General features: G+C 51.8%; 1 protein-coding gene across 2 annotated transcripts in view; it reads left to right on the top strand.

Moving 5' to 3' along the window:
- Positions 1–12820, top strand: part of PLXND1 (plexin D1) — a 68694-nt gene that overhangs the window by 54703 nt on the left and 1171 nt on the right. For both annotated transcript variants that reach the window (XM_068202377.1, XM_068202378.1), the window contains exons 26-35: positions 1455–1601; positions 2331–2487; positions 2692–2795; positions 3779–3842; positions 4718–4752; positions 5869–5973; positions 6735–6898; positions 8313–8460; positions 11475–11615; positions 12415–12489. In XM_068202377.1, the coding sequence (XP_068058478.1) occupies positions 1455–1601; positions 2331–2487; positions 2692–2795; positions 3779–3842; positions 4718–4752; positions 5869–5973; positions 6735–6898; positions 8313–8460; positions 11475–11615; positions 12415–12489 (1140 nt within the window). The remainder of the gene's footprint in view (positions 1–1454; positions 1602–2330; positions 2488–2691; positions 2796–3778; positions 3843–4717; positions 4753–5868; positions 5974–6734; positions 6899–8312; positions 8461–11474; positions 11616–12414; positions 12490–12820) is intronic.

Genomic DNA, 12820 nt, shown 5'->3' with positions numbered 1-12820 from the left:
GTATTCATGAAGTTGCCCTTGACAAGGAAGCGAGTGCCCTGCTGGCACAGACGGCATGTGCCCACTGACAGCCCTGCTGTATCACCCTATCATCAACCGCGCCAAATGCAGCGCATCCAAATTGACATCGAACTAATTGCTTTAGCAATTAGCAATTTTATAGGGCAATTAGAATAAAAGAATCACCAAGTTTTAATTAAGAGGCAGATTGAACAGGATTTAGCAGTTCCTAGCTGAGGAGTATCAAACCATGGGGTATCTGTTGTCTTGAGCAGGCTCTCAGATGGCAGGCCTGTGTGTGCAGGGGGGAGGCTCAGAATACATAAATGTGCAGAATTTGCACTTGCCTCATTGGAAGGAAATTGAACGTGAACATTAGGGAGAATGGGATGTACTCTAACACTGAAGAGCTCCTTAAGAAAATAGCTTGTGTTTCCCTTGCACATCAGTGCAGCAGGCAGAAATGGCTCAGAAATTTGGCATTAAACTGTGTAGCTGAATCACATCAGAAATAGATGCTCCCCGTTATATTTTTCGTTCCTGCTACAGGGGTGCCACAGTTCACCTCTCTCCCATGAACTTAGGTTTGATGAATGTAAGGAGTTAAATGGTGTGTTTGCTTGCTGTCACATGGGAACAACTTGTTGACCCTGAGCCTCTGTTTTGCTGTGATGAGGGCTCTGCTGTGGTATGAGAAGTATGAACGCTGGTTCCCAGAGCCACAGGCCCAGGCTGTGGGCTCACTCCCATGGAGTTCAGTGGCAAGCCAGGCAGTGCAGTGAGGGGTTCACCTGACACGTTCATCAGAAAGCTGGGTTCTTGGATTTTTGTGCAGATCAGCCCTATCTTGTCCTGCTGAGTGCAGCATGTTGTACAGTCTGCTCCCTGTCAGATTGCAGGAAGCATCTCTGTAGCACAGTAAGCTAGATTCTCCCTGTTCCTGTGTAATTCACATGTAAATTAATGCACATTTGCATTTTGCTGAGTGTCACATGTGCACATCCCTACTCAGCACAGCCATGCCTTTTTCCCCTGCCTTCTGAGCAGCACCCCAGCTCTGCCCCTGGGACAGCACAGGCTGGCACAGCTCATCGGTGGCATTCCACAGCTCCAGTGCTTGCTGCAGAACTTGGATGGGGTATGTTGATGCTGACAGCTACAGCATCCCCAAAAACGGCCTGCGGCTGTTGTTGGCTGTTGTGTCCTCTTCCCCATCTGCGCTGTCATGTTGCCACAAGTCTGAAAACTTCTCAGCAGCCTCGGAGAGAGGCAAGTGGGAGTTGGGAGGCAGTGGCCCCCACCAGGTGTTTGCAGCACCTGGGGTGCACTAGTCCTGCTCCCTGGTGTGCAGAGGCACCGTCACTGTCCACACAGAGCCTGTCCCTGCTGCACTGCTGATGGACCTGTCACCACCAGGTCCGGGTTGCTGATGTGGTCTTCTTTCCTTTCCCCAGGAGACAGTTGGAGAGCCCTTCTTCCTGCTGATCTGTGCCATCAAACAGCAGATTAACAAGGGTTCCATCGATGCCATTACAGGGAAGGCCAGGTACACCCTCAACGAGGAGTGGCTGCTGAGGGAGAACATAGAGGCAAAGCCAAGGGTGAGTAGCCATTTGCTCAGGCTTCCCCAGAGCTGGGGTGAGAAGGAGATGCCATGCTCACAGCATTTAGGTCTGCACAGCTGGTGAGAGGAGGAGGCACCCAGACGAAAAGAGGAGAGGGTTTCTTATAGAAAGAGTTGCTCTCCTTGCCCTGCAGCTTTGGGCTGCAACTGAGGCAGTAGCTGTGCTTCCCTGGTCTTCAAGTGGGTGTCTGTGGCAGCCTGTAGGCCCTCACAGCTGCCTGTCCCGCTGTCCAGGAGCTCTCAAGGGCTCCAGGCACTGCAGCAGACCCGTCCTGCAGCAGGCTTAGAGCTGGTTTAAGCAGTGGAGCTTGGCCTGTTGCATCAAGCAGAGGCTGAGCAATGAGCTTTGGTGGTCCCATTAGTCACCAGTTGGAGCCAAGCAACTGAGAACACGGCTGGTAATGGGGGCTGACCCTTCCTCCTGCCTCGTGGTGGTCAAACCCCATTACCAAGACAACATGAGAGGGGGTTGCTGTGTTGCTCCCTGTGTTCTCCCAGCTTGGTCAACGGAGCCCTCAGCCCCTGGGGCTGTAAACCAGTGCTTCTCATGCTGTAAAGCATCGATGACCACATTAGTTCAGCTGATTTCTATCAGCACGGGGCCCAGGGTGCACCAGCCAGAGCTGTGCAGACACCACAGCTCCCAAGCATTCCTGGGAGCCAGCAGAACTAGGCAGGTTGTCCCTAACACAGCCTCTCCCTGCAGAACCTCAACGTCTCCTTCCAAGGCTGTGGGATGGACTCCCTGAGTGTCAGAGCCATGGACACGGACACACTGAGTCAAGTGAAAGAGAAAATTCTGGAGGCCTTCTGCAAGAACGTGCCCTACTCCCAGTGGCCAAGGGTGGAAGACGTCGACCTCGGTAAGGACCAGGTGCACGGGACCAGCCAGTTTGTAAAAACAGGTGAAGCACCTGAAGTTGTGCAGCCGCTGTTGGTGCCTGTCAGAGCAGTGGGTGAAGCAGCACGGACAGGAGGGCAGACATCAGGGCAGCCCTTCAGTCCCAGACCCCCTGGCCCCTGCCTCGTTCGGGCTGGGATCTCACTTCTCCCCTCTCTGTGTTCAGAGTGGTTCGCCACCAGCACTGACAGCTACATCCTGCGGGACCTCGATGACACCTCGGTGGTGGAGGATGGCAGGAAGAAACTCAACACGTTAGCACATTACAAGGTAAAGCTACAACACCTCAGGGGAGCCCCACCTCCTTGGAACCTTCCTGGCCTCCAGGGCGAGCTGCGGTTCCCCTCCAAAACGGGATCATCAGGAACAAGCAGAGAGGTTGCCATAGCTCCGTGAGAGCTTCCAGGGAATAGACATCTGCCCTGGCGAGAATCTCGTTAATATTGCAACACACAGAAACTAATTAACACTCTTCATGCAAAACAAGTTATTACTGACAACAGAAAGAGGGGGGGAAAAGCTCTTATTCCCAAGGGCCACCAGCCTGGCTGATTAGTATCACTGTGCTCTTGATCCGCACTCCTGCTGAAATTGCAGCTACGACTGTTAGTGCCTGCTCTGAGAGCAGGGGCTGGGGATACCATCCCCAGGAAGTGAGGCTGAAAATATGAGGAAACATGGTGAATCAGATTGTTTTCTTGACTCTTTTTCTGTTTAAAATTAAATGAAACCAGAAATACTTAACGATTTTCATATTCCCTGGTATGCCTGGAAGCGTAATCCTCCCTGGTGTGTAGCCGTGCCTGGAAAACAGAAGTGGAGCTGAGTGCTCACTGGCATGGTTATCGGGGCAGCAGCCGTGCCGCTGGCACAGTGCCCCTGAGCGCGGCGGCTGCACCAGCCCCACGGCTGCTGCCACTCCCTTCTCCCATTTGGGGAATGGCAAACCAGCACCTGCACAGCCAAACTCTCCTTCCTTTTCGAATTACCTGGTGTCGACATCCAAAAGTGTACCTTAGATACATGTATTTGCCCAATTCCCATCGGGTTTGAGAACCTCACTATCTTGTAATTGTATTGAAAATTCCCTTTCCACATAATGAGGGGCAGGGGCAGGGCAGGGCAAGTTCAGGGGATGTTTGTGGCAGAATTATGACTGCACCAGCATCCTCCAGCTCCTGGGATATCCACAGGACCAGGGAGGCACTGATAAGGCCCCTATCATCAATGTGTGCTCTTCCCTTCCTCCACAGATCCCTGAAGGGGCATCCCTGGCCATGAGTTTGACGGACAAGAAGGACACCACACTGAGCAGAGGTAACATCTCGCTCCTCTTTCCTGCTGCTGATGACTGGGCAGGAGTGCTTGGATTATCAGAGAGTTGTCTCTGGCTGGGGATGCTGGAAGAGGCTGCCAGCCCCCGTTCCTGGGCACTGTGGATGCGGTGGCTCTAAACATGTGCTGTCCAATCTCCTCCCTCTGCCTCATGGTGTGTAGGGTGCTCTCCCAGCCCTCAAGGTGTTTGCACCTTCCATCTCACACCCTCACTGGGAGCTGGCATCCAATCTGTGCTGACAGAGTGAGGAAAAGGAAGAATCTGAAATCACTTGGTTGAAAAAGTCCTCTTCCTCCCAGTTACATATATTCAGTCCCTTGCCAGTGCATTTCTAGGTTTCAGGCTGTGCAGAGTGAAAACAAGCCAAGTGAGACAAAACTCCACATTAAACAAGGAATTTCAAACCCTGTTTCCAGGCTGCCTCCAGAGAGCCTGGCTCTCCAGGAGTCCTTTGCCTGCTTTGTGGCAAGGAGCTGCTTGGGACTGAGCTGCCCTGATGCTGAGGCTTGGAATAATCCTGGGAGTGTGGGGCACAGCAGGGCACAGCAGGGCGTCATGGTGCAGGAGTGCCCCTGTGCTCACCCTGCTCTCGTGCCCTCTTGAGTCCCTCTTAAAACATCCCTTGGGAGACCTCAGGTTTCCCCTTGAAATACCTCCTAGGCTACTTGCCACGAGCCCGATAATGCAACAAACAACCCCAAAACAAGGAGAAACGCTGAGATCACTTGTGGTTGAGAATGCCAGCTTGGTGTTGGTATTCTTGGGGCTTAGATGCCTCTTGACATGGAGGTCACCAGTTGAGAGGGATTTCAGTTTGGGCCCCCCTGACTGAGCCACTCTGTCTTCTTCTCCACAGTGAAGGATTTGGACACTGAAAAGTACTTCCACTTGGTAAGTATCCCTCTCCTGGCTGCAGGGGTGATGGCTGCATGTGGGGGCTGCTGATATTAAATTATGTCTGTGGGCTGTAGTGCCAGATGTGATGAACAAGCAACATCAGGGCTCATTAGTTCTCTTCAGCAGGGTTCAAAGAGGCGCAGAAAGGTGATCTGTAGATAAGCTTCATCTGTAGATAAACTGAGGGACGTGATAAAGAATTACCAGGATGGCAGAGAAATTGCTGTGTCTGATGGAGCTGCTGCAGCCACAGAGAGCTCAGGGCTGAGGTCAGAGCATGGCACGGCAGGCACGGTGTCAGTGGTGGTGTCTGTGACACCTCGGCTGTCACCTGCTGGGAGCTCCTGGCATCCCGCCTGCTTCCTGGGCTGAGCAGCTCCGGGGGCTCCTGCTGCTGCACCGTGCTGGAACTGCCAAGTGCTAAATGCCGCTAAAAGCTGTTATGAAAAAATGTGTTATGGACAATAACAATATTTTATAGCCTGGTTTGGGGCTTTTTTTTCTCTGCAAGCATTTCCATGCTCAAGTAGAAGCACACATGCACACGCACGCACACACACACACACACACACACACACACACATGCAGAGCAAGGAGGGACAAGGAATGGGAAACCAACTGTTCATATGTGAAACAATGCCAAGATGGATGTCAGTTGCTTGCTTTGTCATTATAGAGAGTAATTCACTGACCTAACCAGTGGAATATTCATTTTTGTTTTGAAAAAGTCAGCATTCCTACATACTGTGCTTTTTCCAAACCCAAGCAAAGCTGGTTTCTGCAGAAGCCATGTGCACTGCTGCTGGGAGCCCGAGGTGCAGCCCAGCCCGGGGGGGCAAGCAGGCCAGCGTGCAAAGGAAGATGAATGGGTTCATTTCCTTCATCTCGGGTGAGAGAGGCAGTAAAGAGCACAGGAGAAACAAATGTCATAAAAACTGAGTATTATAGATCACTTTTTTTAAGCCATATAAGGGTGTGTTTATAAAGCAGTAACTGCTTTTTTAATTGAATTTTATATGTGATTGAAATTCTATGCTGAAAGTAAAATTTAGTGTGACGCTTTCAGGGAAGAGTGCTCTGACCATGTTTATCTGCTTTATCTGGGACCAGGTTCTCCCAACTGATGAATCAGTGGAACATAAGAAGTCCCACAGACAGAGCCATAGGAAGAAGGTTCTTCCAGAGATCTACCTGACACGGCTACTCTCCACCAAGGTAGGAGCTGGGCTGCCCCCGTTCTTGGCAGGTGGGATTGTTTGTGGTCTGTAGGGAGAAGCCTGCTCCAGGGAAGGAGCAGCTTGCAGCTCCCACTGCAGGGCTGGTTGCTCCCCAAAGGCAGTGGGACTCCTCTCCTGGATGGCTGTATCACGTTTAGTGAGGCTGTCAGGCTCCTTGGGGTCCCTCCATCTTCCCAGCTCATCCTTGCTGCTGTGTGATGCCCCACATGATCTCCCTGCGATGGACTGGGGTCCGTGCAGACAAAAGGGATTCTGGCTGCCTCAGGGCTTGAGATGCAAAGCTGAGACCTGAAACCATCTCTCCAGAAAGAGATGCTGCTGGGACAGGAGATGGAGGTGCTCAGCTGTGGGAGCAAGAGAAATGTCTGTGTGATCTGAGGTCAGATCTGGCCCATCTTTAATCCCAGCATGGTGCCTCACTGAAGCAAAGATCACAGGGGTGGCCAGCAGTCTCTTGTCTACTCTGTCTGGGTGTACAGAACAAGCACAGATGTGAGATCTCAGCAGTAAGAAAGAAAATCTTGGTGCCAAAAGAAATTAACCCCAAATGCAAGTTTATAATATTGCTATCCACAAACAAATTGTTCCCTCCCTGCTTTGGCATCCCCTCTCTCTTCTGACTTTCTAACTGGCAGCAGAGGGTTTCCCCTAGTGTGCAGCAGTCACAGCCCCTCTGCTGTTCTCCTGGGCCTGGGTGCTGCTGCTCTCCCCAGGGTCCACTGTGTCCTTGTCCTGCAGGGGACACTCCAGAAGTTCCTGGATGACTTGTTCAAAGCCATTCTCAGTATCCGAGATGATAAACCACCCGTGGCTGTGAAGTATTTCTTTGACTTCCTAGAGGAACAGGCAGAGAAGAGAGGGATCACAGACCCTGACACTCTGCACATCTGGAAGACCAACAGGTTTGGAAAAGGAAATCCTTCTTTTCTTCCTTCCATCTCTTGGGAGCAGCAGCTGCAAAACCCTGGTGTCCTGGACTAATCATTAGATTGCTAAAAGTAGAACAGGGACTTGGGAAACAGGGAGGGTGGCAGAGAGGGCTGTGAAAGATGAAGCCAAACACAGGATTGGAGAGCTTTGAACAAATATGAAGCCCAGGGGAACAGTGAGCTGAAAGAGGAGGCATGGGCAGACAAAGGGCCAAAAGAACTGGCACACACAAATAATGAAAGGAGAAATAGGATGATGGGAGACAGCAATGGGATCAGCTTCAAGCACTGGAGATCTGAAACAGAGTCCAAGACCATGTCAGGTCTTAAAAACGTCATGGAAATTTTAAAACCGACATATTTGGATCCTTTTCATTTGGTTTTCTGCCTTTTCAGCCCTTTAGCGGTTTATCCTGCTCATGTCTGTAACCAGGCTGAGTCTCCAGGGTATTCAGGGGACCCCAGGAGCGGGTGCTGTGACAGTTCGTGCTGGTGAGCACCGCAGCAGTGGGACCAGAGGGAGTGGTGCTGAGGGACATGAGCAGCTGGAATGGGGTGGAGGAGCCCAAAGTGAAGGGGAAATAGTGTAGGAAAGAAACTAGAGGATTTAAATGGAGAGAGCAGGGAGCTTGGAGAGAGTGTCAAGGAGAGGCTCAGCAGTTTGGAGACTGTGGAGACAGGAACTGTTTCCAGCCCAATGTGTGAAAACTAAAACCAAATTTTACTGGGAAAGCAGGCATGCAGATACAACCATTGGGCAACAGATTTGCCTACCCTTTACGACCTTCACTGGCCTGTAGAGCCAAGACACACAGTGGTTTTCATCTCTCAGCTGCTGTGGAGAGTAGGATGGGTAAGCAATAGACTGAAACTGTATTGTGGCCAAATCAGCAGTGAAATAACTAAAGGAGAAAATGATGAGAGAACAGAAAAAAAGACAGATGAAATGCATTTTGTGGGGTTCACTGTCAGAACCAGATGATGGGTTAATGTCAGGAAAGAGGGAAAAGGAGGTAACACCATTGCTCCAAACAGCAGCAAGTGAGGAAGCCTGACTCGACAAACCCACCCAGGCAAAGCTGCTGGTGCCTCTCTGGGCCAGCAGCTGCTGGGAGCTGCTGAAGGAGCAGGGGCATGTGTGTGCCTAGAGAAGGCTGTGCGTGCCAGGTCCTCCAGCCTGAAGAAATGTCTTGAAGGTGAAGGTGTGTCCCTGCCCCTCTATCAAGGCAGGGGTCTGTACCAGGGGTGATTAAATAGCAGAACCCATCTCCTCAGCTTTCCTCTCTACTACTCCCTTACTATCATTGTCTTTCCTGCATTTACGCCCCTCTTCCTCTGGTACACAAAAATTCATCTCGTGTTTGTCCCTGGATCCTTCCCTTTGCAGCCTACCACTGAGGTTTTGGGTCAACATCCTGAAGAACCCCCAGTTTGTCTTTGACATCGACAAGACAGACCACATCGACGCCTGTCTGTCTGTGATCGCCCAGGCCTTCATCGACGCCTGCTCGCTCTCCGACCTGCAGCTGGGCAAGGTACATCCAGCGAGGGCTCCTGCTCAGGCAGTCACAGACCTGGGGCAGGCTGGGTGCGCAGGGCCTGGCAGAAGTCACCAGCCCAGCCTCCCTCCCTCCCGTGGCCGGCTGGAGCTGTTGCTTGGGCTCAAGCAGCTGAGTTTTTGTTGTCTCCAGGGATGTGTTTTCCCCTCCCTTCCCCACCCCTTTGTTCAGGCTTGAGCTTTAAATTTGCACCTCCTCTGTCACAAACAGCCAGGGAGCAGGGACACACCGTCACAGGCCGGATGGACACAAGGCAGGGCCCCCAGCCTGGGGAGCTCTGAGGATGGGGGAGACCAAGCACTGGGCTGTGTGCTCAGGGTTACCCATCAGCTCCGTGAGCTGTCCTGCAGCCATGGCAGAGCACCTGCTCACTCAGCACCGTCTCTGGAACGCTTCCTGAGCCAGCCGAGCTGCTGCTGAAGCAGATGAATATTTTCTGCTGTTGTCTTAGGCAGGGGCAAACATGGAACACCGAGCATAGGTGGGGGCCAGTTCTGCTCAGGGCACCAATATGGGGCATGGGCAGACCCCACAGGGGAGCCCTGCTTCTCCAGTCAGGGCTGGTTTAGGAGACACCATTGGCATAATGATCCCACAAAGTAGCTGAGGGATAATGTAAAATCCTGGTGACAGGATGGAAAATGATGTAGCTCCAGGTAAAGCTGCAGTCGTTTCTCTTGGTGATTTCTGCAAAACCTCTTACCTAGGAGAGAAGCCCCGGAGGTGAACCAGTCCTCTGAGAACACAGGCTGTGCCTGTCCAGGGATCACAGACCAGGTCTGGCCCACCTAGAGGTGTGAGTCTGTCCAGGGCCATCCCAGTGACAACATCCATCAGCGTGTGGAAGGGACTTGGCAAGCACTGTCACAGCTCGTGGTCTCCTCCCGTGCAGCGCGTCCAGCCCACAGTGGCCATGTCCAGCGTGGGGTTGGAGGCCGGTGGGCTCAGCACAGCAGTGGGGGAGCTGAGCCTGCTCCAAGCAAGCAGAAGGCTGCATGAGCCAGGTCCCATCTTCCACCCTCAGGCCCCACGCACAGTCCCGCAGGGCTGGCCGGCAGGAAGACATCCCATGTGCATATTCTCTTTTCTCCCACTGCCTTGGCTGAGCTCAGTGCTGACATTTGAAACTTCCTGACATAAAAAAGTTTTATTAAGAAATGCTGTAAATCACCCCCACTGCCCCCCCACCCCAGAGGCTGGTGGTGACAGTGTGTGACTTGGGGGACATTGTGCAGTGAGGGGGTGGGCGCTACACCCCCAGCCCCAGAGCTGCAGGAAGCCTTTGTTGGGAGAGGTTAATGCTGGAGGAAGATCTTGATTTTTTGTTTGTTTGGGTTTTGGTCTTTTTTTTTGCATGTGTTACGAAACACCTACAATTTGTCTTGTCAAGCGGCAGATGAGGGGAAGAGGGGTCAGCTGGAGTCAGACAGCAGATGGAAACACTTTTCTGGAATACAATAGTATAAGTGAATGAATTGTTGAGTAATGTGGGAAGAATAAATCCTCAGCATAAAAATCAGCTTGCATGTACACGCAGTGTAGCACTGAGCATTTCCCAGACTGGATTCTTCCCTTGGTTTCAGCATGTTGCTCTTGATACTGCAAATGTGAGAGCAGACTCAGTCCATACATTGACAGTGCACAAGCAGTTAAGAAACCAGTGCCCATCTCTTCATCATAGAGACAAATCAGACACAAATTAAAAAATAATGTAGAAAAGGCAGCATGGTTTTCCTTCGTGTTTCCAAGGAAAAAAAATAATGCTATGAGCAGGCTCTCTGTAAGTTGGCCATAGTCTTACCATGCCTTGTCACTGGGTTTGAAAATAAACTGCTGTGGGAGCTGGTGCCCATTTCTTGTTTCCCCTGCAGCATTAGCCAAGCTACAGATTGCAGCAGCAGATTGGAATCACCCTGGGCTCCCCTATTCCTGCCTGACAGAGCCAAGTATGCTGCCCGTGGGCAGAGCCCACCACTCCCTGCCATCAGCAGGTCCCCTCCCCTCTCCACCTGTCAGAGCACTGGGGAGCAGTCTTGTGCAGGACCAGGACGCAGTGATCTCATTCCCTTTGGTGTCCCCAAGCCTGGGGCCGTTCCCCTTGGGGATGCAACACGAGGCTAGTCAGCCAAGTTCATTCCTGGGGTAATGAAATCGGGAGGGCAGGATTGCCTTGAGGTTAAAATTACTCACACTCTGTTTGCAAGGAGGGCAGCAGGGTTGTGCCTCCACTGGTACCACTCTGTTGTGTGGCTGGGAGGTTAAGGCTGCTGCCTCCAAGCTGACATTAATCAAGAGAATTCAGTATTCTCTGTTAATTACTTTACGTGCACTCAATTTAGGCCAGGCAGGCTAGATTAGCCAATGCAAAATAAATCAAAGCTACATGAAAAATCCAAAAGCAACATTTCAGCTGACAAAGTTCAACTTGTAAGATAGCTTTGTTCTTTAGCGTAAATCAATGTGGCTGCTCAAGAAACCCCAGCAACTATGTGCAGAAGCCCTTCCCTTGTTGCCAATTTCCACACACAGCACCACAGAGCCCAAGTGTTTGATCTGGTACAGGTGTGCTACCTCACCTGCAGAGCATCCCCTGGCAGTAAGCCACCCTGCCTGACCCTGGGCTTGCTTTTAGCATGTGCTTGCTGCAAATAAAAGCACACACCCATCACCCCCTTCTCCAGCATTGAGCTGATGGATGTTCAGCTCATGCAAGGGCAGCAGGATGGTGGTTTGTCTCCACAGGCACATGGTGCCCATCCACAGATCCTTGATGTGTCTCAGCCCTTCTGCCATGAGCTGTTCCGTGCCTTGGTGCTGTCCGGCACCGCACTCCTCCCTGGTGACAGCTGGGACCAAAGGCAAAGCTGTTCCCTGCACCCAGCTGTAGCTGAGGTCCCCATCTGGTGTCAGTGCTTTGGTCTGAAAACAGGATAACATTTTCAGCTGGGAACAACCCAGTGCCTGAGTTCGGTGTCTCGCCCTCGCTCTAGGACTCCCCGACCAACAAGTTGCTGTATGCCAAGGAGATCCCTGAGTACCGGAAGATAGTACAGAGATACTACAAGCAAATCCACGACATGCCCCCTCTGAGTGAGCAGGAGATGAACGCCCACCTCGCCGAGGAGTCACGGGTAAGTGGGTGGAGAGGATGGGGTTGAGTCTGCAGGCTCAGCGTCCTGCTGGAGCCTGGCACCAGCAGGGAATGCACATAGGCTGCAATCAGCTACTGCTTAGATGCTGGAAGGAGTGCACAAGAAAGGCTATTTTGCCTGAAACTTCCACACAGAATCTTCATCTGACCTAATTCCAAGCATCTTCAATTACTGCCAGAGCTGCAATAAACACCCATGAGTTTGCTTGAGCCTAACTAGCTCTGGCACCACTGGGAGTTGAGAGCAAAATTCAGTGCCAAAAAGCCAGAAAGTTTGGATTTCTGCAGTCCTGCAGCCACCCATCCAGCTGGTTCCCAGGTGCAACTGCCAGGGACAGCCCTGAGTCCCAAGCAGCCAGCCCTGGTACCAGCCTCAAGAGCTGGCAGCCACATTCCAGATCAGAGTCCTGCCAGCAATGCACCACAGGTTCCTCAAAATCAAACCTTCTCCCCGGGGTGTTTTAGCTTTGGGCACCAAGCAGGATTTTTCTATTGATATTCTGCAGCGCAGCTGGTGCACTGCCCCCTCCTGTGAAATGGCTTTGGGCACAGAGGGATATGCAGTGCTGCCCAGCGTGGATATTTACAGCTGGCTTTGAAAAGACCAAGACCCATCCTGATGCAAGCAGATGCACCTTCCGTAAAAATCCAGCTGTACCAATGTGACCACAAAGTCAGGCACAACCTGCTTTTACCGCAGTCAGTGCCTGCTGGCTGGGCTGGAACTTACATGCTCCATCCTGCTAATATTCTCCCCTCTCTTTTCTGTCTTTATAAAGAAATACCGAAATGAGTTCAACACCAATGTCGCCATGGCTGAGATATACAAATACGCCAAGAGATACCGCTCCCAGGTGAGTGGGCTTTACAGCACATGGGCTCTGGCCTGCCTGGTAAGGGAGGAACTGTGGCTGCAGTAACCCTGCAGGCAGACACCTGCATCCAGTCCCACAGAACAGGATTGCTGGGGTGTGCATAATTGCAGTACGTACGTAATAGATGCACCTACTCTCTGTCCCTTGGTGGGCAACTTCTTGGAAGAGAAGGCTGGCTATTCCCAGCTGATCTTAATGGCCTTTGGCTGGGCTGAAGAAGGGCTGCCAGATGTATAAACCCTTTCAAGAGAGCAAAACATGCAGATATGGTTCACCCTCAAATTACCTTGCACCCACTGTCCCTGCCCCG

This window comes from Anomalospiza imberbis, chromosome 11, assembly GCF_031753505.1.
Source record: "Anomalospiza imberbis isolate Cuckoo-Finch-1a 21T00152 chromosome 11, ASM3175350v1, whole genome shotgun sequence".
In the NCBI taxonomy this organism is placed as follows: Eukaryota; Metazoa; Chordata; class Aves; order Passeriformes; family Viduidae; genus Anomalospiza; species Anomalospiza imberbis.
The sequence above is the reverse complement of the archived record's forward strand: the minus strand, read 5'-3'. Positions and strand labels throughout refer to the sequence as shown.